Here is a 27,448-nt window from a genome sequence, read left to right as displayed (position 1 = left end):
ATCAGTGCATTGTGTTGGTACTGTAACATTTCACATACTGAAAGACTCAATGTCTATATATTATTTTAAAAATGTCCTGTTGTGAGATAGAGTATTGCTTGCTAGGCCAGCATTTATTGCCCATTCCCAAACGCCCTTGAGAAGAAGATGCTGAGTTGCCTTTTGGAATTTGTGTAATGTTTGGGGAGTAGGAACACTCACATTAATATTGGGATTGGAATCCAGGAGAAGTGATATACTTCAAGCATACACCATCCTGACTTGTAAATGGAACTTGCAGAAGGGTCGTGTACCTACGTACCTGATGCTCTTGTCCTTCTAGATGATAAAAATTGGTTTAGAAGGTGTGTTAAGGGAACCTAGATTAATTTAAACAGTGCATCTTGTAGACAGTGCATACTGCTATCATAATGCGCCAATCATGGGGTGAGTGAATGTTGAAAATGGATTGCTGTTGAGAAAGCTTGTAGCTTTAGATGTGACACATCTGTTACAGAAGATGTGGGAAAGTGCTTGACCACAGTTGTGGGGGTGGGGGTGGCATTTGTTCAGAAGAATTAAAGATATTTGTTAATGTCAATGGGTCGGTGTAAACAAGGTGATAACATTTGTTCACTGTGGAATGTGTGGCAGTACTTCCTTCTCACCCCAGGGCTGGAAGATTGCACATTTTCACAGTAGGATGTCGGATAACTAAAACTTCTGGTTCTATCAAAAACTCTTAACAAAGCTCATACTCAATAGGAAAATAACTTGTAATTTAATAAGCTGAGTGGAATAAGCACATAATAGAACAATCCTAATACATTTTCATGTGTACCACAATGAGCAGGTCTGAATTTATGAAACTCAGCTCCCTCATCTTGACTGTTCTGGAAAGTGAATGTCTCATTACCCTTACAGGCTAGGAAAACATGAAGGCTGAAAGTTGGAAGATGTTCATGTGTGAGTGAGAAAGAGAAAACATTTTTCTGTAAATTACATTCATTGACCCAAGGGTTCAAGGGACATGGAGAGAGGGAGAGAGACAGGACGGAAGCTGGTGGAAAGTTTAACTCTTTATGATCTGATTTGAGTGTGCATTGGCTTATCATGGATTGAATGTGTGTGTGTGTGTTGTTCCCTGGAGTTTGAGATCTGGGAATGTTATGTATTTAATTTGTATTCTGGGAATCTAAGATGATTTTAAAAGGAAAAAGCCATTTTGTAGGACAGTGATACTGAACATGTTAGCTGAGCAAGATTACCTCATGACCTTTTCCCACATAATTTAGACTAGTCTCTTGTTATGATGTACTAGCCAAAGCAATTGGCCAAACTTGATCAAGGGTTCCCACTTTGATGTGCATGTAACTTAATTAGTCAAGCATACTCAGACCTGTCAGAGTTTCTCTTCCTCTGCAAACTTTTACCATTTTATTGCTGCTTATCTGATTAAGGACATGTAGCATTTTTGTAATTTTAATATCAATTTCTGTATAAAGTTAGCTTGTTTGCAGCAATAAGCGCGGGGTGGGGGGGTGTTAAGCCAAAGAGAGCTCTTCGGGTTAAGAGCTGGCACCACTCCTCTGCTAAAGGCTTTAGAGCCTCAGCTCAAGCCTGGCTTGTAGGTATCTATGTTATAGTGTAACATTTATGCCATTGGTAAATAAAGGTAATAATTTAAACTAAACTGTCTGTAAGAGTTATATTCCAGATTACCGCAGAGTACAATCTCCAAGAAGAACCAAGAGAGGCTACAGATCAAGTCCATTAGGGATTTCCTGAGCGACCTCAGATAGGTACTTTAACACTGTATTTCTTGTGTTGTTGAAGCTGCACTGATATTGGCAAATGAAAAATATTCCATTACACTCTTGACTTGTGCTTTGGGAGTGAGTTACTTGCCACAGTAGTCCCAGCCTCTGACCTGCTTTTGTTGCTACAGTATTAATAAGGCTGTCCAGTTCAGCCTCTGGTCAATGTTAGCCACTAAATTATTGATAGTGCAGGGATTCTGTAGTGGTAACACTAATGAATGTCAAGGGCAGATGGTCATTACCTGGTGGCAAAAATGCTAGTAGCTTTCAATTAGCCCCAGCCTAAATGTTGTACAGGTTTTGCTATGTTTTGACATCAATATCTGAATAGTTATGGATGCTGGTGAATATTATACTGTTATCAACAATATTCTAACTTATGACCTTATGATAGGGAAGCTAATTGATAAAGCTGCTGAAGATAGTTGTACCTAGGACACTGCCCTGAAATATTCCAGTGATGACTTGGCTCTGAGGCGAATGACTTCCAACAATCAGAATCATCTTCCGTTGCACTACTAAAACATGAATGATGGGGAGATTTCCCCAATTTCTATTGCCTTTAGTTTTGCTTAGGCACTTTGATACCACATTCTGCCGAATACTGTCATGACATCATGGGTGAACATTCTTCTCTCACTATGTATTCATCTCTTCTGTCCATGTTTGGGATGTAATGAGATTTAGGAACTGAGCGGCCCTGGTAGAATCCAAACTGAGTAGATTATTGCTCAGCAAATTCTGCTTGATAGCACTGCAAGTGGCACCTTCTAATACTGTACTGATGAAGGGGGTAAAAATTGAGCATGTTGGATTATATCTTGCTTTTTGTGTTCAGTACATGTCTGAGCAATTAGCTGATGGGTAATGATCATCTTGAACAAAAGAGAATATAACCATTTCCCCTGGATTTTCACTGGCATTACTATCACTGAATTCTTCATTATCCATATCCATGTAGGTAACTATTGACCAAGATCTTAATTGGGCCAGCCCTATAAATACTGTGGCTACAATAACAAGATGGACACTGGAATATTGTAGTGAACAATTTACTTCCTAACTCTATTCATCATCTGCAAGACACAAGTCAGCAGAATGATGGAAAACCCTGTACTTGGCTGGGTGAATGTAACCCCAGCAACAACCAAATACTTGACAGGATCTGGACCAAAGCATCATATTTGACCAGTATCCCTTCCAACAAAATAAACATTAAGTCAGCATACTACAGCAACAGTGTGTACAATATATTAGATGCAGCATCAATCCTAGAGTCCTTCAACAACACTAGTCTGGAAAAAAGAAAGCAGACAAATTGGGACAACACTGCCTGCAATTCTGTGATGTGCACGTGATAAGACTAAATATTAACCTTGCTGGAGAGCTTGATCAAATACTAGCTCTGCTGCAGAAAACTTTGAAAACCTGGTTTAGCAAAGCTGTGGGAATACACCATAAAATAGTTGGTATGCTGGGCAGCCTGTCAATTACCTTGCATTTAATAGCTTGGAATGTGGAGGAATCCAGTGTGTCTGGGTTTTGCAGATCATTGGGGCTTATTTGCCAAATGTGGAATGTGTGGTCAGCTTTCTAAATAAGACAGCAGTGTCCAACTTAATGGAACTTCCCCAGGCAGTTTTCATGGCAGCCAGCCATGGATGGATGGTTATAATATTTAGCTCTGGATGTAATATTGACAGGAACTTCCAGAGTGTCACATTACTCGTGCACTGTCTCATGCAGAGCCCAAGGTGTGTTGAGACAGTCTCAGAGGAAAAATAATATATGAAAGGCACCTGCTCTCCTCACTCCAGATGACAGCATGCATGCCTCACCAGTACTGCCCTTGTTAGGTGCCATAGATAGCTGGAGTAAGCTGCCCAGTGCAAGGCAAAATGCTGCAGTCAGCAACTAGGCTCTTGCAGGACCTACAGTGACTTGAAGGAACCCACCATGTGACCTCACTGAATGTTTCACGTTCCATCTCCCAAATAGAGCCCATAGTAGCCAATAGCGGTACTCAGACGATGACCCAGGTATACTTTTTATTAAAGACAATTCTAAATTCACAGGAATGGCTGGGATTCGGAAATTTAGAGTTCCATATCCAAATGTTATAGCTTGTTATTTTTACTTATCTTTGATAACACTAATCTTTATCATTAAAACAGACCATGACTGAATTTCAATTGAAAGGCAACTTCTGGAGGATATTGAACTTTATTTGATTACGTATAGTTTTCTGGCATTGGTCAAATATTAAATTTGACATGTGTAATTTTACTTAACTGACTTTGTTTACAATTATTTCAAAATTCGGAATACTACAAAATATAAGTTTTCACAAATGGTTTGCTAAAAACAGGGTTCTACTACCAGCAAAACTATTAAAATTGAACTCCATCAATTTCTCTATCACATTTCTAAGATTGCTTTGCTCTTTCGCCGTCTTGCACAATGTACTTTTTCATGGGTTAAAGCACTATCCAATGCCTTATCCCAGTTGGCCTTTCTTTAGCAATGAACCAATAACGGAAAGGAATTCCAGTCCCCATCCTCAGCCGGGATCAGTATGTCGACGGTTTAAAGGCAGGAACTTCAGTTTGCTAATCCTTACAAGCATAACATTGTTAGATCTACCAATACTACTCTTACAACTCAAACTTATTTATGTTAATTCAGAGTCCTGCGGGATCAGTACGGGAGTCTATGACAATACTATTTTCTATTAACAGAAAGGATAAATATTTGTTTTATTTTAGCAAGCGTCTGATGTTCTGTTGACGCCTGTGGGGGAACATCAAAAAGTATGGGTTTGCTCCACGGTTGCTGTAATTATGTTATTTTAGATCTAGGTTTATTCCTTTCTGGATATGAAAAAGATATATGGTTTCGGTTTCTGGTCTGCACTACCATTGCGTTGGTTCATCCAATACGAATTTCGTTAATTTTCAATTGCTGGTGAAAGTGGGGGTGCATGCGGTTCAAACCGAGGGTTACCCCGAAATCGAGCATGATGTAAATAAAGAAATTAGAAACACAAGTTAGATATGGGTCTGCAGATCTCCTGATCCCAGCTATTCCTGTCATGCTAGCAGTGTCCTCTCAAAAAATACTTAAGTATAACTTTCAATGAGCTATACTTGTGTAAAATATACATCTAACAAGGAGCTGACATCTTCAGAACACTGCCCGGTTCTGCGACACAGAAGTGGAGACAGGCGGAGCCATGACCACGATGCCTCGTTATGAAGCCGCCTTGGGGACTTGGGTACAACTTGCAGACTCCTTCCGTACTTCAGCAAAATCATTGCTAACTATATTGTATAACTCCATCTGGCCACTTTTCTCATTTAAACTGAACATTTTGCTAAAATGTTCATTCGTATCTTTTCAATGTTACAGTGTTAGTTGAGGTTGAATTACACCACTAGCTACTTGCACCGTTACTTTCTTTTCCTGTTCATATCAGAACCCTCTTAACTTTCTCACATCCTTCTGGAGGGGGAGGGGGGTATTGGAAGAGGAGGAGGAGACGATGGGATTTGTGGTCTGTTTTAAAATCTCCAGGAGCTGTCAGGGGAGCTTGGAGTTTTAGTGACATCACGGAAAAGCCCTGTTCTGATCTGATCTGCTTAATATAAACCAGAGGAGAGATCAGAAAGAATTAGAGCCAGGACGACAACACCATCGGGGGGGGGGGGGGGGTAATGTATAAATCAGCACCCGCAGACTTCTTCAATTAGAAATAACCCAGAACGGCAAAGAGACTGCAGGGTAAGATGTTTTATCCACAAACTATTACACTTACAGTGTATTTTGAATAGCATTTTTCTTTAAAAATATATATCTTAATGCAATTGTCAAATCAATTAAGGGCTGTTTCTAAACAATCACCGAGTGTTGTCTTTCTTCTGTGTAGACAAGACTTAATATTTGTGAAATATTATTAACGATATAAATTTGCAAGATATTAGTGAGTGGTGAAAGAGGGAGGCTTGGCTTTTCAATGTTAGTCTCCCACCTTTTTCCCCAAATACGAAAGTCCTTTAGTTTTGTCCTTTTACCCAGAATGCTAACTCCAGGCGTCCTGGAAAAGTTTACGAGCAAAGAACTTTAACCAGAGAGAGGAGAGAGATCTGGAGGGAAAGTGGCCAATTCAACTAATTGCAAACAAGTCAGATTGGGCTCGAAACGTGAATTCTGTTTCTCCCTCCACAAATCCTTACGGAGTTGCTCAGTTTCTCTGCTACTATCTGATTGTAGTTTCCTCAGTGACTGGGTCCTTTTTATTCCGTAAAGTTTGTTAATGATGAACCAACGATGGAAGGAGCTCACCAGTTAATTGTCTGTCCCCGAAGCACAAACCGAATGTTTTTGAATTGTTCGCCCTGATCGGTAAAATCAACAGTCGTTAACCTGTGCTCAGTCTATTGAATCGCTCTGATCTTTGTTGGCAGTGCCCTGTATGGTGTGAAACATGACTTTAAACGACACTAGGAGGCGAAGTAGCTCGTCGTTGACGCCGACACCCGTACAGCAGCGTTGGAGCATTCCAGCAGACGGCAGGCAGCTGTGGAGGGGGGACACGCATGTGGTGCGATCGAAATCCTGCATGAACCCTGGAGAACCCTGCAGAGGGAGCTGGTCCTCTGAGTCCTCCGACTCGGTCACATCCACAGATTCCGGCAACAACCTGTACAGGGTGGTCCTGATCGGAGAAACAGGAGTTGGAAAGTCCACATTGACAAGTATATTTGCTGGACTGCAAAACAATCTGGAGAACTGGGGCGTTTTGGGCGGTAAGAATTCTGATACCGTGCACCCTTCATTTTCGTTTTAAAGAAAAAATTTGCACTGCACCGCCATGTTTCACAGCCAATGAAGTACGTCTGAATTATAATCGTTCTTGTAAAGTGAGAACGCACGACTTTCGTTCTGTGCAGAGCAAAACTTCCACAAATTTGCACTGAGATCAACGTTCAGGTGTGGCAGGACTGTAGACCTTAAATCTGATTCATTGACTGTGAGATCGTTTAGTTGTGTCATTGATCTGCTGCTCTCGCTATAGCTTTACCAGGTTGACACCTCATTTTTAGGTGGGCTTTCCTGCTCTCTTCCATGGATGTCCTGGCTTGTTGGGGATGGGAGATATGACAGTTCACGAGATTGCAGACTTTGTTTGAGTACAGTTCTGCTGCTGGTGATTGGCCAAAGCACGTCATGGATGCCCAGTCTTGAGTTGCTAGGTCTGTTCAAAATCTATGCCATTCAGCATGGTAGTATTTCCATGCAATGGTGATAGAGGGTATCCTAAATGTGAAGGTAGGAATTCATTTCCATTGGACTGTGCGGGGATCATTCCAACCAAAACGACGTGTAGATACATCTGCTATAAATAAATTATGATGCAGCGGTGCTGGTGTTGGACTGGGGTGGACAGAGTTAAAAATCACACAACACCAGTTTATAGTCCAATAGGTTTATTTGGAAGTACTATCTTCAGGAGCATTGCTCCTTACATTAGTGAGAATAAGGTCAAGAAAATTTATTGCTCTTGTTAGTTCATTCACTTAGCACAGGCCCAGTGTTGCCAGGGTTGGAGGGTTTGAGCTATAGGGAGAGGCTGAATAGGCTGGAGCTGTTTTCCCTGGAGCATCAGAGGCTGAGGGGTGCCCTTGGCGAGATTTATAAAATCATGAGGGTCATGGATAGGGTTAATAGACAAGGTCTTTTCCCTGGGGTGGGGGAGTCCAGAACTAGAGGACATGGATTTAGGGTGAGAGGGGAAAGATTTAAAAAGGACCTAAGGGGCAACATTTTCATACAAAGGGTGGTGCGTCTAGGGAATGAGCTGCCAGAGGAAGTGGTGGTGGCTGGTACAATTGCAACATTTAAAAGCTATCTGGATGGGTATATGAATAGAAAGGGTTTAGAGGGATGTGGTCCAAATGCTGGCAAATAGGACTAGATTAATTTAGGATATCGAGTTGGACCGAAGGGTCTGTTTTCATGTTGTCAGTCTCTATAACTCTATGTACTTTTAGGATTTGGTCAGTTTAGTAAATAATGGTCTTGTCAAGAAACCCTTCGTGGCTGACATTGAAGTCCTCTACCCAGAATATATTCTGTAGCCTTGCCACCATAAATGCTTCTCCAAGTGGTGTTAATGTGGACAGTAGTCATCTAAAAGCTGAGGGGGGGAGTGGTAGATAGTAATTAGCAGGAGGTTTCCTTGCTGATTTGACCTGATGCCATGAGACTTCATGATCATAGTCACTGTGGAGAACTAGCAGGGCAACTCCTTTCTACTTAATTCCTATTGTGCCGCCACCTCTCATGGGTCTGTCCTGCCAGTTGGAATGTAACGAGAGATAGTGGTGGTGGTGTCTGGGACATAGCCATTCTCATGGAATCATATCTGATAGACAGGTCCAGGCTGTTCCTTGCCAAGTCTGTGGATCAGCTCTCTCCATGGCCAATCCACCTAAGTTTGGTATACATTCCCAGATGTCAATAAGGAAAGTTTACAAGATTGCCTTTTGTGGTTAGTTAGTTATTGCTAGGTGGTTTATACATTTTCATTCATTTTATCAGACTTTGTAACAAGTAGATATGACTGAGGCACCTGCTAAGTTATTTCAATTAAAGTTAACCACATTGTTGTGTGTCTGGAGTTGCATGCAGTTGAAATGTCAGTTCTCCTGCTCCTCGGAAGCTGCCTGACCTGCTGTGCTTTTCCAGCACTACGCGCTCGATTCTGATCTCCAGCATCTGCAGTCCTCACTTTTGCATACTTAGGTTGACAGCAGGGCCAGCCCTTGGCCATTAATTAGCTGCCCAAATGAAAGCCACAACAAAATGACTGTTTTCCACACACCCCAAGTGTCTGTCCCACTTTTCAGCCTGATGGTGGGCTTCAGAAACTCACAGGAAAAAAATCTGCCCAGAATATTTTTTCATATCTCGACCATCACCTTCCTTCTCATTATAATTTCAGATATTACTGTGTCTAATATGCCATATTCACTTTTATTAATTTCTTCCTGTTTAAGTAACTATGGAAATGTTTAAAGTCTCTTTTTGTTTCTTGCTAGTCTTCTCAATTCTTTCTTTTTTCTTTGTCAATGTCATCCATTCTAAAATCTAAATTGTAAAATCCTCCAAACTATCATACTTCCTGTTCCTTTTGGCAACATTAAGAATGTCTTGGCAATATCTTTGAATTTCATGTAAGGATCTTGTAACTCTTCTTATTAGTCACATTTGGATAATTTTTTGTGAAATGTTTGCACCTTCAAGGAATGTATATTTCATAGAATCCCTACAGTGTGGAAGCAAGCCATCTGGCCCATCAAGTTCATGCTGACATCACCCAGATCCACCCCCTCTTCTATTTCTGTAACACTAAATTTCTCATGACCAATCCGCCTAATCTGCACATTTTTGGATTGTGGGAGGAAACCAGACCACCTAGAGGAAATCTCGTAGACACAGGGAAAATGTGCAAACTCCACCCAAGGGTGGAATCAAACCCAAGTCCCTGGCCCTGTGAGGTAGCCACATTATTCTTTAAAGATGTACCATTATCCTTATAACATAATTTCCTAATCAACCTAAATCAAAGTGATTGATACCCTCTAAGCTAAACCAATCTGCATGTTCATTATCACATCCACTGGCGTAAACATTGTTCCCTCTGTACATGGCAGGCAATGGCTGTAATTTTCAGTTTACAGCATGCATTGTAAGAGATTGTCAGAGCTTCTTTGAGAGCACCTCCAAACCTCACAATGAGTTGATTTAGACATCTATGCCCATTCTTTTGCAGTCATGAATATAATCCCAGAAATCTCTACACATCAATATTGTGGAAAAAGAACATGTCTGCATGGAATCGTAGCAGTTCAAGAATAGGTTCCATCACCACATCCTCAAGCACAATTAGGGATGGGTAATAAATCCTGGCCTTAACAATAATGCCAATTTCTGGTAATTAAACCTTTAAATATTCATTTTGCCTCTGCAAAATCCCTGTGCCAGTACATTTTCTTTATGCAATACATTAACACCATATCTGACAAATCTACAAGACTTGTGGAATTGTAGAAAATTCAGGCTTTCAAATAAAATTGAATGGGCAGTTGAGGGAATTGAACTTGTAGGAATAATGGTTAGAGCAGAGAAATGGATTTGGTTACTCAACAAAATGCTGGCATGGACTCTGAGAGCTGAATGGTCTCCTTCTATGCGGCTATGACATTTTTATATCTTTAGTATCTCAAGCATAATTTGCTGTTGAGTAAAGAATCAGAACCTTAAGCCTGCATTCCTTTTGGGAGCTTCTTGTAACGTTACCACCTCAATCTGAGAGATCTGTGTGTAGGTGTAGCTGTTTCCTTAGCTGTCTTTTTTCAGTTCACAATATACTATTTGTGGGATGACCTTTAAATCTGAGAGTTCGAAAATTCATTACTGCAAATTCAGGAGATTGAGATCAATATTTATGTGGTTGTTTGTACTTATTTTAGTCATAGGCTGCAATATTTTAATCAACAGTTTAATAACTTTTTTCAATGAGCACAGTTGAGTATGGTTTGGAGTAAGTTATCCAGTTCAGTAGTATATTGTGTTTTAAACAGACTGCAATTCTTGGTTCCTATTGTAACTAAACATAACATGCAATTGAAAACTGAAGGTAACTAGGTATTTTTAAATGGTCATACACTTCTAGATCAGGTAGGTCTTGAACCTGGGCCTTATGGATCTGAGGTAGGGGCACTACCACTGTTCCACAAGAGCCCTTGACTGAAGGTAAATAGATGTTTTATAGACAATAGACAATAGGTGCAGGAGTAGGCCATTCTGCCCTTCAAGCCTGCACCACCATTCATTATGATCATGGCTGATTATCCACAATCAGTATCCTATTCCTGCCTTATCCCCATAACCCTTGATTCCACTATCCTTAAGAGCTCTATCCAACTCTTTCTTGAAAGTATCCAGAGACTTGACTTCCACAGCCTTCTGGGGCAGGGCATTCCATACACCCACTACTCTCTGGGTGAAGAAGTTTCTCCTCAACTCTGTTCTAAGTGGCCTACCCCTTATTTTTAAACTGTGTCCTCTGGTTCGGGACTCACCCATCAGCGGAAACATGCTTCCTGCCTCCAGAGTGACCAATCCTTTAATAATCTTATACGTCTCAATCAGATCCCCTCTCATCTTCTAAACTCAAGCGTATAAAAGCCCAATCGCTCCAATCTTTCAGTGTAAGATAGTCCCGCCATTCCGGGAATTGACCTCATGAACCTACGCTGCACTCCCTCAATAGCCAGAATGTTTTCTAATTATTCTGTTCAGAGATGTTATTACATATCTTTAAAGCAGTTGGGACTTGAACTTGGGCCTCCCGGGTCAGAAGTAGGGACAGAACCACTACAACACAAGAGCCCTTGACTGAATGTAAATCCACCTTGCAGAGCAGAGTATATTTTTTAAACAAACCTGTTCAGGGATGTTATAACACACCTCTGGAGCAGGTGGGACTTGAACCAGGCCTCCTGGAACAGAGGTCGCTCACTCCCATTGCACCTCATGAGCTCTTTCACCTTGCAGAAGGTTCTGGAGTCCTCCACAAGAGATTACCTGGTTTCTTCACAGATGTCTTGTTCATTGAATAACAGAAGTACGCCTGGATGTATTTAATTTAGTACAACTGTTATTGTTGAATGAAATCATTTTAAAGGAACTTTTTTTTGACAGACCTGAATCTTTGAATGTTGTGGGATATTATTTAGCCTGTGCATATTACTGAAAGGGATGTATTTTCACAATTGCTTTAGTCGACACAACTTAAAATTTCCTGACCAACATGAGTCATTGAATAATGCGAAGGAAAAGGAACCAAGACAGGTTATTTCGAGCCGAAGATTGGAAGCTTGACTGAGCTAATTCAGCAGATAGAGGATCTAAATGGGAATTTTGGACTCAGCTATAAATTGGTTTAATTCTAAGCCTCTGTAAAAGCATGATAATGTTACTATTAGAAGTTGCTGTCGGAGTTCTGAAATTGACTGAAGAAGGGGATAAATAGGATCTTGTGCTGTGGTCATGTCCCCACGTCTGAGCCAGGAGACTTAGATTAGATTACCTACAATGTGGAAAGAGGCCCTTTGGCCCAACAAGTCCACACCGACCCTGCGAAGAGTAACCCACCCAGACCCACTTCCCTCCAACTAATGCACCTATCACTATGGGCAATTTTGCATGGCCAATTCACCTGACCTGTACATCTTTAGACTTAGGCTAAGTCCCACTTGCTTCAGAGGTGTGTCGTGACATATCTGAACAGATTAATTAAAGGCGGGAATAAATTAACTTGTAACTTCAACTCATTAAAAGCAACCCAGGGACTAATACTCTTTAGCAACTGTAGATTTATCAATTTTACACTGTACTGGGTATAAAATTTAAAATCTTCCTCATATGCAATAAACACGATTGACATGATAAAAAGGAAAGCTATAAGGTCTTGGACTGAGTTTAGGTCTTATTATCCATTAATAGGACATGAATGCCATGGGCAAAGGCAGCATTTGTTTCCCATCCTTAAATGATATTGCAAAGATATCGATGAGCTGTTCTTGAGCTATTGCGGACTATGTGGGGTAGGTACATCTCCAATGGTGTTACGTGGAGAGTTCCTGGATGTTGACAGTGGATACAGTGACAGCAAAGGAGCAGTCATATAGCTCCAAGTGGAGCAGGGTTTGTAACCTGGAGAGGAATTTTTCAGGTGGTAAAGTTCCTTTGCATCTTTAACCTTGCCCTTTTAGATGGTAGAGGTCACAGGTTTGAACGATTCTGTCAAAGGTGTCAAGGTGAGTTGCTGCAGTGCATACTTCAGATGGTATGCACAATTGTGCACCAGTTGTGAAGTGACTGACTCTTTAAACTGGTAAACAGCGTTCTGATCCAACAGGCTACTTTCCCCTGAATAGAGTTGAACTTTTTTCACTAATACTCACCATTGTGACTTGTGTGTATTGATGTTGGGAAGTTTCAGAAGTCAAGAGGTGAGCCACAGCATTCCTAGCCTCGGACCTACTCATATCTTAGGGATTACGGTTTGATTTCCACCATGGCAGATAGTGGAATTTGAACTCAATAGAACTTTTTAATTATAATCTAGCTTGACAATGTAACTATTGTTATTGTTGTAAAAAAGTTTGCTAATATCCTGTAGGGAAGGAAATCTGTCATCCTTACCTAGTTTGGCCTACATGGTCATTTAAATCTGTAGCAAAGTCTTTGACTTTTAACTGCCCTCTGAAATAGCATTGCAAGTTACTCAGTTGTAACCAAACCTCATAAAAAGACTAAACAAAAGAATGAAACCAGACAGAACACTAGAATTGACCTAGATAACGGAAACAACAATGGTAAACCCAAGGCAATCATTTCTGCACAATCCTCCCTAATAATATCTCATGGACGAATCAAGCATCAGCCTAACATAGTCATAATTACAGACACTGGCTAAGACACAATTATCACCTTCCCTCGATGTGTCCTGTCCCACTTGCAGGACAGAGCCATCAGAGGTGGAGGCGCAATGGAATATGATCAGGAAGGAGTTGTACTGGGAGCCCTCAACATTGTCTGCAAGCTCCACAAAGTCTCATGGCAGCAAGTCAACTGGAGCAAGGAAACCTCATGCTGATTACAACTGACTGCTCTTTCTATCTGTTTGTCTCTCTCAGTCTCTGTCTCTCTCAGTCTCTGTCTCTCCCAGTCTCTCTCTCTCTCTCTCTCTCTCTGTCTGTCTCTTTCTCTGTCTCTGCCTGTCTCTCTTTCTGTCTCTGTCTCTCTCTGTCTGTCTCTCTCTCTCTTTGTCCCTCCTCTCTCTCTCCTCTCTCTTTCTCTCTCTCTGTCCCCCTCCCTCATCTCTCCAACCTGCTCACCCTTCTACCTGGCTGATACACCAGTACTCCACCATGTTGAACATGATTTGGTGGAAGCCCAAAGGTGGTAAAGGGCATAGCATGTACCCTGGCTTCAATGTCCACAAGTGACTCAGTGCACCAGAATGGACTGAGCTGGTCAAATGCCAGAAGACATAGATGCTAAGCTGTGTTTGTAGCAGATGGTGAAGTAACCAACAAAAGGAAAAACCATCTGTTTAACCATATCCTCATCAAGTCACCTTTCGCAGGCTGATCCGTCTACGTCAGTATCTGTAGGAGTGACTACCATGCAATAATTGTGGAGACAACAGTCCTGACTTTAAGTTGAGGTTATTTTCCGTTCCACCATTGTAAATGGGCAGGCTCCAAACAAATCCAGCAACTCAAAACTGGGTATCTATCAGGCACTGTGGTCTATCAGCAGCAACAGAATTGTATTCACCCACAATCTGTAACCTCATGCTGAGATGTTGCCATTCCTATGAAGCCAGGTGATCAATAAAGAGTGTAGGAAGGCATGCCATCACCATCGGGCACATCGAAAAATAAAGTGTCAACCTCATGAATCTATAACACAGCACTGCTTTCATGCCAAACAGCGGAAGCAATACTTGATAGGGAGGGCTTAATGATCCCACAATCATTGGATCAGATCTAAGCTCTGCAGTTCTGTCTCACCCAGTTGCAAATGGTGGTGGACAGTTAAATAACTAATGCAGGTGGGGCTCCACAAATATCTTTGTAATCAATAGTGAAGGAGCCCAGCAAATTGACGCAAATGACAAGGCTGAAAACTTCATTCAGCTGATTTATTTTGGCTTCTTTATAAGTATCCAACATCACAGATGGCAGTTTTCAGCCAATTAGATTCACTCCATATGATGTTATGAATTGACTGAAGACAATAGATACTGCAAAAACTATGGGCCATGACAACATTCCAGAAATAGTACGAAAGACCTGTTTGCCATAAATAGCTACACCCCTAGGCAAGCTGTACCAGCTACAGTATTGGCATCTAGCTGACAATGTGAAAAAATCCCTAGATACATCCTGTGCACAAAAATAATGGGCAAGATGCAAGCTGCCTAATTAACACCCATCCATCTATTCTCGACCATCAGCAAAGTGATAAAAGGGACCGTCAACAGTGCCATTTCCAAAGAACTAACTTACTCAGTTTGAGTTCCTCCACTTTACTCCTTACTTCATTTGTAGCTTTGTGACAAACATGGACCTAAAGAGCTGAACTCCAGAGTAAGTTGAGAGTAAGTACCTTTGACATTAAACAGTATTTGACTGAATGTGGCAGCAAAAGCATTAGCAAAACTGAAGTCAGTGGGAACTGGGGATAAATCTTTCTGCTGGTAGGAGCCGTACATGTCACAGAGAAAAACGATTGTGGTTGTTGGAGGTTGATCATCTTGGCTACATCAAAATAATGTCCAAGGCCCAACTATTGACAGCTGCTTCAGAAATGACCTTGCCCATCCACGTCAGAAGGCCAGATTTTATGATAATTACTGATGGTTGCATAATATTCAATGCCATTTACAATTCCTCAGACATTAAAGCAGTCTGTGTCCACATGTAGCAAGACCTGGATGACATCCAGGCTTAGGCTGTTAAGTGCCAGTCAATGACCATCTCCATAAAAAAAGAATTGAACCATTCACACCTTAATATTCAATGACATTACCATTACTGAATCGCCCACAATCAATGTCCTTGAGGTTACCAATAACTAGAGGCTTAATTGAACTGGCCTTCTGAACATTTTGGCTATGGTAGCAGTTCAAAGACTTGGAATTGTATGGCATTCAATAGCATTACCACTATCAATATCCTGGGACTACCAATGAGCAAAAGAAGAACTGCACTCGACACAGGCCAGATGCTGGAAATCTTGATGCAGGTACTTCACTTCCCGATCCCGAAAAACTGTTCAAAATATATAAGGCCAAAGCCAGGAGTATGAAGGTATACTCTCCAATTTCCTGATAGCTCCGTCGGAACAAAGCAGCCACTTAACTGACACCACATCCACCACTTTAACACTCCCTGCTTTCACCATCAATGCTCAGGGGCAGCAGTGTGTACTATGTATAAGATGTCCTGCAGCAATTCACCAAGGCTTCTTTAACAGCACCTTCCAAACCCATGCCCATCACCACCTAAAGCGTTAAGGGCAGCAGCAGCATGGGACCACCATTAAGTTTCCCTCCAAGCTACGTATCATCCTGATATGGAACTATACATTGTTGTTGCTTCAATGTTGCTGGGTCAAAATCCTGGAACTCCTTTCCCCTACAGTGTTGTGGATGTTCCTGCACCTTAACGATGGTAGCTGTTCAGAACGAAACCAATTATCCACTTCTCAAAGGCATTTTGGGATGTCCAGTAGATGTTGGTCTAGCTTATGAGTCATGAATGTTACTGAATGCTGTGCAGTCATCAGCAGGCATCTCCCATTTTTGCCTTTATTTTGGAAATAAGGTCATTGATCAAGCAGCTGAAGATGACTGGGCCTTAGAACCTATCCTGAGGAGCTCTTGGTGATGTCCTAGGACGCAGATGAATGACCTTCATCAATCACAACCATCCTTTGGGATTGAATGACTCCAAGCAGTGGAGTGTTTGTCTCTGATTCCCATTGTTTTCAAGTATAGGAACAGGCATTGGCCATTCAGCCCCTTGAACATGTTCTGCCAAGTCAATGATATCATGGCTGATCTGTGGAGTAAGTCCTTATAACTATCTATGGCCCATATCCCTTAGTACCTTTGCTTAACAAAACACAATCTATCTCTGATTCAAAATGAACAACTGATCTAGCATCAAGTGCCATTTGAGGAAGGGAGTGCCTAATCTCTAATACCATTTGTGTGTAGAAATTCATCCTAACATTTCCTGAGCAGTCTGGCCCTTATTTTTAGACTATGCCCCTTAATTCTAGAATTTACAACCAGTGAAAACAGTTTTATCTTTATCTATTCTGCCTTTCCCTGATAATATCTTGAAATTAGGTCAGGTCACCCCTTAACCTTCTAAATGCCATACTTCATCAAATCTGAAGTAAAGGACACATCAGACAGAAATGAAACATTGAACTGAGTACTCCTGGGGATTCAAAAGTGAGCATTTATTGCAGAGTCAGTATTGCTGGATAATACTGTTGATGTCACCTTCCATCATATTGTTGATAGGACTGTAATGTGCTGTTTTGGACGTTGTCAGGTTCCATATTCTTTGCTGTGTACACCACTGGGAGTTTTAACCTGCAGCTTTCTGCAGTGTACCCCTGTCTTGTGTGTTTCTTGCTGAAGCTGGATGTCAGAAAGACGGTTGTCCAAATTTATTTCACAAAACCCCACCTAAAAAAAGTTATTTAATTATACCGTCAGTATTCAGTGTTTAAATATAATTTCTTTCAAAATAGCTTTTTAAAACATTATAGTTTGGCCATTGTTGGAGAACTGCATGCAGTTCTTGTCAATATACTGCAGGATGGATGCAGTTATGCCAGAGAGGATGTAGAAGAGATTCACGGGGATGTTACAAAAACAGAAATTGTTGGAAAAGCTCAGTAGGTCTGGCAGCATCTGTGGAGAGAAATCACAGTTAACGTATCAGATTGAGTAACCCATCCTCAGTTCTGATTCCACTCCAGAGATGCTGCCAGACCTGCTGAGTTTTTCCAGCAATTTCTGTATGTGTTTCTGATTTACAGCATCCACAGTTCTTTCTGTTTTCACCAGGATGTTACCTATCTCTGGAGCAAATCAGCTGTGAAGAGAGGCTGAGTAGGCTGGGACTGTTTTCCCCTGAAGGTTGAAGGAAAACCTGATTGAGGTATACAAATTAATGAGGAGCAAAGACAGAGAGAAACCTTTCTCATTAGTCAACTACCAAGGAGCATAAACTTAATGTAAGTCATCAACTGTAAAGTCATCAAAAAATCCCAAGTTGCTTAATAGAAAAGCTTCCCAACAAACCTGATGCCTGACCACATAAGTAGACATTAACACAGGTGGCCAAAGCTCAGTCTATGAAGGAGATTTTAAGTACTGACTTACAGTCGGACAGGAGAAGAAAGGGCTTATTGAGAGAAACCAATTAATAATTAGATGCCTGAAAGCACAGCTACCAAATGAGGTAAAGGCCAAAATTGATCAAGGTCATTTATAGTAGTTTGTCAGTGCCATACAGTGTACCTCAGCAACTATCTATATGGGTTAATTATCATTGATCTGTGACATTCTTCTATTTATTAAATTGCTAAATTTCCATAATGTGTTCACTTATAAATGTCATTTTCCTTACTCTTTGTAGAAGACACCTATGAGCGAACAATCACCGTAGATGGAGAGGGAGCTACCCTTGTTGTGATGGACACGTGGGAAAATAAGGTAGTACAACAATTTTTTAATGCTTGGAATGCAAGTGTATGAGTTGACCATGTAGTACAGAGTGGTGGATTTCTCCTATAGTTGACATATGCTAAGTCTGGAAAGCTAACCTTAGTGCTATAATACTGCATCTTTTATGTCCCTGGTAAAGTAACCTAATAACAATAATTAACCCTGCTAACATAACAGCCACCACATCTGGAGGAAAGAAAATGCTACGTAGAACATTTTGAGTTGCTGCAACAAGAAAACTATATAAACACAAATATTACATATTTATGTTTCACACGTTTCTACTATCAATAGAACTATCCCTGAAGATTCCTTTGTAAATAGATCAATAATCGGAACAAAGGTGACCTTAAATTTTTTCAGAAAAGGAACAAATGATAAGATTGTGGCAAATTCCTTCCAGAACTGTGCCAAGTATTCATTTTGCATTTAAGAAATTTCAGAATATGCCAATCACATACGTTGTTCAAACAGATTTAATTTCAGTATTTATAGATAATTATTCCTTAAAAAGAAAAGCTCAGTTTGTTTAATCAGTATTCAAGCCAATCACCTTAAAAGGACGCATTAATTAGATGTTAATGACTCTGAGGATGATGCCATGGAAATTAATCCAGAAAAGCCACATGAGAGGTTTAGGTGTGAAATGGTTAAATATGCTGTACATTTTGCTTCATGAAGATTATGCCAACAAATTTCTAAACCTAACAATAAATCAGTTGATCTGAGTAAATAGTACCAGCTGCATTTTCTGTTCAGTTGAGTTTCCTTAACAGCTGGTTTCTTTTGCATTGTAATTCACAGCAGCCTATAAACTGTAAAACATATTCTTTCAGTTGTTGCATCCAATCATTTTTCTATTTCTAGAATTAAAATAGAAGCTGACATCTTAGCCTTTACTTTTGTCTGCTGGTAGGATGAAGACAACTGGAAACAGAATCATTGTATGCTGATAGGCGATGCATATCTCATTGTATACTCCATCACTGACAGAGCAAGCTTTGAGAAAGCTTCTGAGCTTCGCATCCAGCTCCGGCGAACACGACAGGCTGAGGATATTCCAATTATATTAGTCGGGAACAAGTGTGACCTTGTGCGATGTCGAGAAGTTTCTGTGGCAGGTATGTCTCCTGTTTTACTCAATACTCCAGATTGGGATGTGAATAAGTTGATTCTTGATTTTTTTTTTAAATCAACATTGCCTACTTTGGGTTTTGCTTGTTTGATTTGACTACATGGTGGTTACTGGAGGTGGTTAGTAGTTAAAAACAGTATGTGATAGCACTTCTGGCTATAAAACAAAAGAGCTCTCTTCTTGGTGTCCACCAATATTCCTGATGCTTTTAGAGAGGGAGGTGGACACCACAGGGGTGGAGTGCCTACCCTCCCTTCCAACTCCATTTGATTTAGCCCCCTTTCCCTCTCCCTACCTCTGTCTACCCTTTGGTAGCCTGCATTGCCCTTAACAGGTTTTTCATGAAAATTATTCAATTGGAAACACAGCTGATTTACTGGTGGTGGTTAATGGATGAAAACTAAATGCTGGCGATTTGGTGGTGGGAAAAAGCCATTTGATTCTGTGTGATAACACTTCTAATTAATAAAAAAACGAAAAGAAAAATAAGGAAAAAGGAGCTGTCTTATTAATTGGATGACTTGTTACATTGTTAATTTGGTATATTTTTTGAAAAAGAACCATATTTTTTATCAATATAGGTTTCAGCATGTGGATAGAGAAAAGGGCCAGAAGGAAAAGGTAGAAACTGGTGTTTGTGCTAAACTATAGATTGACAATAAAACAATTGTACATGTCATAAAGTCTTTTGCTTCTTAATTCAACATATAGATATCAGTCTGTTAAGAAGTACCATTGTAATCGCCACATGGAAGACATGTTAATGGTAGCAATGACACAGAATATACTCTGTGTGGGGAACTTCATTGTCCATTACCAAGATGGCTTGGTAGTACCACTGATCAAGTTGATCGAATTCTGAATGATTTATCTGACAGACTGGACCTGTAACAGGAGGTGAAAGAACCAACAAGAGGAAAAAAAAACTTAATTCTCACCTAGCTGCCTATTGTATGACACTATTGGTAGAAGAGGAGTCCATAGCACACTCCTTTTGGAAACAAAGTTCAGTCTTGCATCATTGTGTGTGGCTGTACCTCTATTGGACCTCAATACTATTTTGTTGATTTGACAAAAGCCTTTGACCCAGACATCAGTGAGGACTCTTGGAAAGTAATAGATAAATTTATTTGCTCTCAATAATTTAATAGTCCTATGACAATATGTTTGTCCTGGATAATGGTGTCTTCTGAACCATTCCCAGTCATTAATGGAGTTAAACCAGACTGCGTGTTCGCACCATTCCTCTACAGCATGGATTTCTTGGCCATGCTGCCCAATGCCTTCCATGACAGTGAAGTCATATGTCACATGGATGGAAAGATGCTCAAACTAAGAAGACACCAGGCAAAGACCAAGATCTCCAGCAACATACCTTGCAGTTTCCTGTTTGCCAGGAACTGTGACTGGTTGCTCATCCAGAACTAAACATGCAGTGTTATATGGATTTGTTCACCAATCCATGCGATAACTTCAGTCTCACCTTCAACAAAAAGTAAAACCAAATTAATAAATCCTGTTCCAGGAGTGCCCTGTTCCAAGCCCAAGCCTTCAGTCCAAGCCCAGAACCTGATATCAAGAATTGGTTGTTGTACTGAACATCTGTGCTCCAGAAAATCCAGAAAAATTACCCTGGATGACTTGCCCACAAAAAGTAGGATGAATATAATCCAGCTAATTACCAACCAGTAATCTATTCTCAATCACCAGCAATATCATAGCAAACCAACTGCCATGCATTTATTCATCTGTAGGCCAAGGCTGAAAAATCAAAGATCAGTTCTTTTCATTCTTGAGAATATGAGTGCAAGACATGAACTTCAAATATTCTGTTACGAGAGAATGCTAGCTCACAAAGTTATGCCAATATAGCTTAGAGCAATGTTACATTGCATGCCAAGTTTCAAAGATAAAAGTCACACAACACCAGGTTATAGTCAAACAGGTTTAATTGGAAGCACTAGCTTTGGGAGCGCTGCTCCTTCATCAAGCGGTTGTGTCAAAGATCATGCCATCAAAGTGGTCACAACCAAACTTTTATGGAAGCTCATCAAAACTAAATGAAGAACTGACTCAAGAGCATTGCAAACAGCTACCCATTCTCTGTGTTACCTAGGAGCGGGAATATGCCTATCCAATCTGAAAATGCTTTCTCCATGACAAATTTGGATCCGTTACTTTTCACAGCTTGCAGAGCTGTTACTCGCTGACTGAAAGCTGAAGTAAATCATCTGTACATGCTTGCTGGCGTTGCTGAGCACACCATGAGAAGGCAAGCCACGCCAATGTAGCAAGTAAAAAGCAGGCTAGTTGCCTTATCACTATTTCTTCCAACAAGAGTCATCATCAAAGAAACTCAAGTAGAGTAACTTCTTATTTATACTCTAATCCCTAGACTGTAGGTCCCACAGCTGCTGCCTTGCTGAGCATGGCTGCAGATGATGACACAGGCATTGTCTAATGATCTAGATCAATCCATTTGATCAAGAAACAGTAGGATATAGAGTCATATGTCTCAATTACTTCAGATCTCGTGTTGGCTGCTATAAGATCCTAATGCAAACATTAGGATACAGATTTCTGTCAACTGGATTGCAGGGACAAATCCCAAACAATGTGAAATTTCCTAAATTTCCCTCCATTATTAGAATTGATGATGTTCAACTCTTGAGATCGAGCCTACATGGAACAATAAACAGGGAAGGTGTAGCAACATGATAGAAAAGGTAACCTCCTCTACAACATGGAAGGACAAGGACAACACTACCTCCCTACCATCCTCTCTAAGGCACACACCATCCTGACTTAGAACTATATCACCATTCTTTTAGTGTCATTGGGTCAAAATCCCTGAACTCCCTTGCTCACAGCACTCTAGGTACATCACATGAACTGTAGTTGTTCAAGAATGTTGCTCACCACTTTCCCAAGAGGACTTAGAAATGGACAATAGATGCTAATTTTCCCATCAAGAAAGGTTTGAAAAGATTTAGAAGAGCCATAGTGTTTCCCTTTTACATTTAAGAACAGTCCTCTTTGTAAGACCCCTTACTCCTTCTCTCCATCCCCTCCAAGACTCTTTAGCTGATCTTACCAACCATTTTAGGGAGAGGAGCGCTCCAAGTTAAATCTTAAAGGACCAAAGGCATATATATTGTTGGATTTCCCCCAACCAAATAGAGTTTGGTTGAATCAAGGTGAGTGCATTTCACAACCTACTCTGAGCTTCCAATTTTCAAAATCTTGGAGGTGTACTGTTATTGTAAACATTCATGACCAACATTCAGATCATTATTATTATTATTGTTGTTGTAGTTACATAAAGAATCTGAACTCTGAAGTAATTTCAATCACTGTCACAATAAGGAGTTGGCTGGGAATGCTCTCCAGTTTTACAGCCTCCTGATACTAGCTGTCAAAACTGATGAATAAACCAGGTGGGGAAATAACTAAGGATTTCTGGTCTGGAGTCAATACCTTAAAACTGACAGGAATGATCAAGATTGGCCAATATTTGGACAAAAGAAAAAAACCCATGAATGCAGGAATTTTATAGCATGATGGATCCTAATCTCTCATGTCAGTATTCAAAGAAAACCAATGATTTCTGCTTCACCAACAAAAACACTCAGAAATTTAATTGATTCATCATTTCGTTCTTCAGATTGGTTGCATTGTTTGCATAACAGTTTTTTTGTACTTTTGAAGTACATTGTGTGTCTGACAATTTGAGATATTCTGACTTGATAAAGCACAACATAGATGCAAGTATTATTTATTATTAATACACCGTTTCAGCAGTTGGTATGTCAGTAGATGCAACATTCACTAAGTTGCAGTGATCACAACTAGCAGTACACAACCAGTTAAATCTCAGTTATTTCCAGTTGCACTTGCTTTACTTGGGGGAACACCTTACTTCCAACCATAACATCAAAGACTTTGCAATTCATATAAAAAATTTCAAAGAATTCTGCATCACTTGTTGAGGAACAGATTGGCAACAGCCAAATGACTAATTTTGTTAAGCAGAAGGCAGATGTACGTCTTCTCTTTTAAACATTGAATTTTTTTTCATTTGCAGAGGGCAGATCTTGTGCTGTTGTTTTTGACTGCAAGTTCATCGAGACCTCTGCTGCAGTCCAGCACAATGTACAAGAACTCTTTGAAGGAATTGTGCGACAGGTACGGCTCAGGAGAGACAGCAAAGAAGTAAATGAGCGAAGAATGGCACTGTACAAAAGAAGGGAGAGCTTCCCTAGGAAGGCCCGACGCTTTTTGGATAGAATCGTTGCAAAGAACAATAAAAAAATGGCTTATAAAGTGAGATCAAAATCTTGTCATGATCTGTCTGTACTATAAAATGTACAGATAGACATGAAAGTAGTGACTGTTAATCATCAAGTTATTATTGTGAGGGATAAAAAACTGAAAATGCTGGAAATACTGGCAGCATCTGTAAAGAGCGAAACACTTCAGATTGATGTCCTTTCATTAGAACCTTCTGCATTTGGATTATTGGAAGGTTATGGGATAATCAATCTATATTAGATGGCAGTCTATTGGACTCAGTTCGTTTACAATATATTTGAATTAACAATGACACAACTTCCTGTGTTGGTGAATTTTCTCCATTGCCTGTCAGTGAGGCACCTCCAGTATTAATTTTGTATTGCACCTGAAACGGGGACTTGCTTAGGGTTACATATCCCAAAAGGAATTGTGACAGGGAAGTTTCAAACTTACAAGCATTTCTACCATAAAAATAATTTTTGACCTTCTGATGAAGGCCTGTTTTTTTAAAAAAAGAGAAAATTAACAGTAAGATGAAATAGAGGTTGATTGTTCTTGTTCTATTCCATACTCTGCCTTATGATTGTTAGCCAAAGGTCACAATTGTGTTCTGTCATGACTTTCTGTTACCATAGACAGTGGAACATGACAACTGCAGTTCAGCTACATGACCACATTTATCGCACTAAATTAATATTTTCTTCCTTTAAGTGAAGAAACTTTGAAGCCGGATTTGAGTGCTTGATTATTATGACAGCAACAACAAAGTACTTGTCAGACATGCCAAAAATAGGAGTATCATTTGGTATAGTCGTGTAAGTATCCTCAAAATGAATCATGTTGAGTTTCCAAAGCAAAACCTTTTGGACAATTATTTGCTATTACAGTAAGGATGATAACTTCCACCAATTGTCCCACTTAAGAAGAAAGATAAGAAATATGTTTTGATATCTGATATTGTTGGTCTGTATCAGCCACCAGGAATTATGAGGGGACTATATGGAAATTTTTGTCTCCTTCCATGACAACACAAATGTCTTACTGATCAACCTGTCTCCAGTATTTTACTTGGTACAGCTGGGAGGAGAGAAGGGCGAATTTGTGTATTTGGCACATTAATATCTCAAAATGCTGCACCCTGATCATATTCGCCACCAGAATGGATGAAAAGAGCATGAGATCTAAAATTGAACCATCAAATTTTATGCTATAGAAGGAGATATTCAGTTCAACAAACTTATAGCGTATGTAACTTTGTTCCAATCCCCTGAAAGCTATTATTCATTTCTTAATACGTTTTAGATTTTTCAACTTTCCAACCTTTTTACTGTCAGTATTAAAAGTGTGCTTTATTTAAAATGCCGTTGTTTATATGAACAAATATGATGAACAAACTAACGTCTTTCTGAACTGCATTATATCCCTTTTGAATACGTTTAATTTTTACTACATTATATGTAGCTTTATATATTTTTCCAAACAAGGTTTGTGTATTTATTATGAACAATCTAACCAGATGTCTTTTATAACGAAGTGTTGACAATATTTTGTATTTATTTTGTAAGTTTCTACTTATAATATTCTACTTTTAAGCAAAATAATGTACTTTATTAATTTTACTACAAAATGATTACCTTCAAATTATTACTTTGTGTAAAGTATACTGGTTTGTACTTCAAACAATCTGTGCATTATGGTGAAAGAAGATCTATTGAAACTGAGCATTAGGGTCAATAATCTGGTTTTTCAAAATTAAGCTTTTTTTTATATGTCCAGACAAGTAAATTCTCCAATTTGTTTGCAGAGAAACTTTAGCTCCTGAAATAAATTTGTTATTTTTCCTTTTGTCCATTAATCAACAGTTTTGTATTTTTGTTTGTACAATGTAAACTCTTACATATTGTTGACATTCAGTGTTGTAGAACTGTTTAACTTATGATGTTTTCAAGGATGTGCAATTTCCACATATAAAAACCATGAAAAGCAACTTAGTAAGACATTTTGCAGCCTATATCCCAAAATAATATAAAAGCTCTAATTTATTTGAAGAAAATCTGATGTTTCTTTTCTGATTTTGATTGAATCCGTCTTAAAAGGATTGAATATTTCAGTCTGTCTGCTCTTTGTTGTTCAGTTGAATATGCTGACACTGTGAGATGAATGTGAGTATTTTTGATTGTTTGGGAGTGAGTTGGAAATTAGTTTCAGGTAGTTAATGAACAACAGGTTGTGGGAAAATTACTAATCTATGCATTCATGAATAAATGACTTCCATTGAATGGCAAATAATTTTTGGATTATTGCTGATTTACTTAATTATATACAGTAGTCCCCCTGTACCCATGGGGGATATGTTCCAAGACTTAGCGTGGAAGCCCGAAACTGTGCAAACCCATTTATTTAAATGGGAAATTTACCTTCCCGGTAGGCCAATGATTCCGGAAGGTTCTCCCTAATATGTTTGGGCCACGGTAAACCAAAGGTAACTGAAACCACAGAAAACAATTACAGGGGGTCGCCCTGTAATTGATCAGTAACTTTTAGTACGTGAATAGAGGACTGTGAACATTGACACCTTCATTGATTTTCAATAGGTAGCTACCACTTTGAGAAATGCAGGAAAAAAAACTAGATTAGTCTTATTAAAGAAATCTCGCTAATGAATATGGTAGAAAAATAATGCATGGAGAATCAAGAGATTTATTTTTTTTAAAAATGCAATGACCGATACCTTTTAGATATCTTTGGGAAATCAAACAAAAATTGTTTTGGTCCTGTTGAACTTTTATTTAAATTTGTTATTTTAATTTGCAATAAATCTCCTGCATGATGTTTAATAAAGAGAGTGAGGTATAAATGTGACTGAATGAGAATCATAATCTGGTCTTGAAATTGGTCCTTTATTATTTAGACAATGTTTTGAAATTGCGATTTATAATAGAACAAAATTAAATTGTTCAATATTATTTTCTCAGTTTCAAGATCTTCATGCAATTGACAAATTCAGTTTATATTCAATTTTATACTTTGTTTCTACACTTCAATGGAGAAATAATATGGCTCCATATTTGTACTGGAACATTGCTTTTAATCATCAAAGTATACCATTCATATAACAACATACAGATATTTAATAAAATCCTTTTTTCAAAAGAAATACGCATTTCTATGGGTTTTATTGTATGGTGTACATACTGTGTATTTTTTCATTACTTATGGCTACCGAGCATGAGTGACTTCACATGCCTTAAGTGAATTAGGGCAATGTTGAGTTGGGAAGCTTCCCACTTTGCCAAATCTATCTTCTTTAAAATTAGTTTGGTTCTGAGGAGGTGGAAAGTAATGGAATCAGGCCTGCTGCCACCCGAGGGACCAAGGCAGCTGGGCAGAAAATGGAATCAACATGCTAGAAGGCCCACCTCTATTTACTCCTGCTTTGAAGTCACCAGTGTTGGACTGGGGTGTACACAGTTAAAAAATTGTACAACACCAGGCTATAGTCCAACAGGTTTATTTGGAAGCACGAGCTTTCGGAGCGCTGCTCCTTCAGGTGGTTGTGGAGAATAAGGTTGTAAGATACAGAATTTATAGCAAAAGTTTGCAGTGTGATGTAACTGAAATTATAAATTGGAAAAGACCTCGATTGTTTGTTAAGTCTCTCATCTTTTAGAATGATCATGTTGGTTTCAGTTCTTTCATATGTAAATCACAAAGCCATTTTTTAAAAGTTGCATTCTCAAGTGAATTTTAACAAATGGTGTCATGTTGGCCCAGATAATGTATTGAAGGTGTGAGCTTCTGTATGTGAGGCTGCCTGTGCCATAATGG

At 39.5% G+C, this 27,448-nt stretch overlaps 2 protein-coding genes across 2 annotated transcripts in view; one reads left to right on the top strand and one right to left on the bottom strand.

Moving 5' to 3' along the window:
- rnf41l (ring finger protein 41, like) overlaps nucleotides 1-27,448 on the bottom strand; it is a 389,670-nt gene that overhangs the window by 271,223 nt on the left and 90,999 nt on the right. The window lies entirely within an intron of this gene.
- gem (GTP binding protein overexpressed in skeletal muscle) lies at nucleotides 5,455-26,777 on the top strand. Its single transcript, XM_043688060.2, has 5 exons — nucleotides 5,455-5,579; nucleotides 6,263-6,604; nucleotides 18,104-18,180; nucleotides 19,109-19,313; nucleotides 23,412-26,777. Exons 2-5 carry the CDS (start codon nucleotides 6,283-6,285, stop codon nucleotides 23,687-23,689), a joined length of 882 nt encoding a protein of 293 aa, XP_043543995.1. The 5' UTR covers nucleotides 5,455-5,579; nucleotides 6,263-6,282; the 3' UTR covers nucleotides 23,690-26,777.

Source organism: Chiloscyllium plagiosum, unplaced genomic scaffold (genome assembly GCF_037043375.1).
Source record: "Chiloscyllium plagiosum isolate Xiang-an unplaced genomic scaffold, Cpla_swu_hap1 HiC_scaffold_4, whole genome shotgun sequence".
Classification (NCBI taxonomy): Eukaryota; Metazoa; Chordata; class Chondrichthyes; order Orectolobiformes; family Hemiscylliidae; genus Chiloscyllium; species Chiloscyllium plagiosum.
The sequence above is the reverse complement of the archived record's forward strand: the minus strand, read 5'-3'. Positions and strand labels throughout refer to the sequence as shown.

Coding starts and splice junctions, on each gene's coding strand:
- gem (XM_043688060.2), top strand. CDS start 6,283: ATGACTTTAAACGACACTAGGAGGCGAAGTAGCTCGTCGTTGACGCCG. Junction 18,181..19,108: donor TGGACACGTGGGAAAATAAG/GTAGTACAACAA, acceptor GTCTGCTGGTAG/GATGAAGACAACTGGAAACA. Junction 19,314..23,411: donor TCGAGAAGTTTCTGTGGCAG/GTATGTCTCCTG, acceptor TTTCATTTGCAG/AGGGCAGATCTTGTGCTGTT.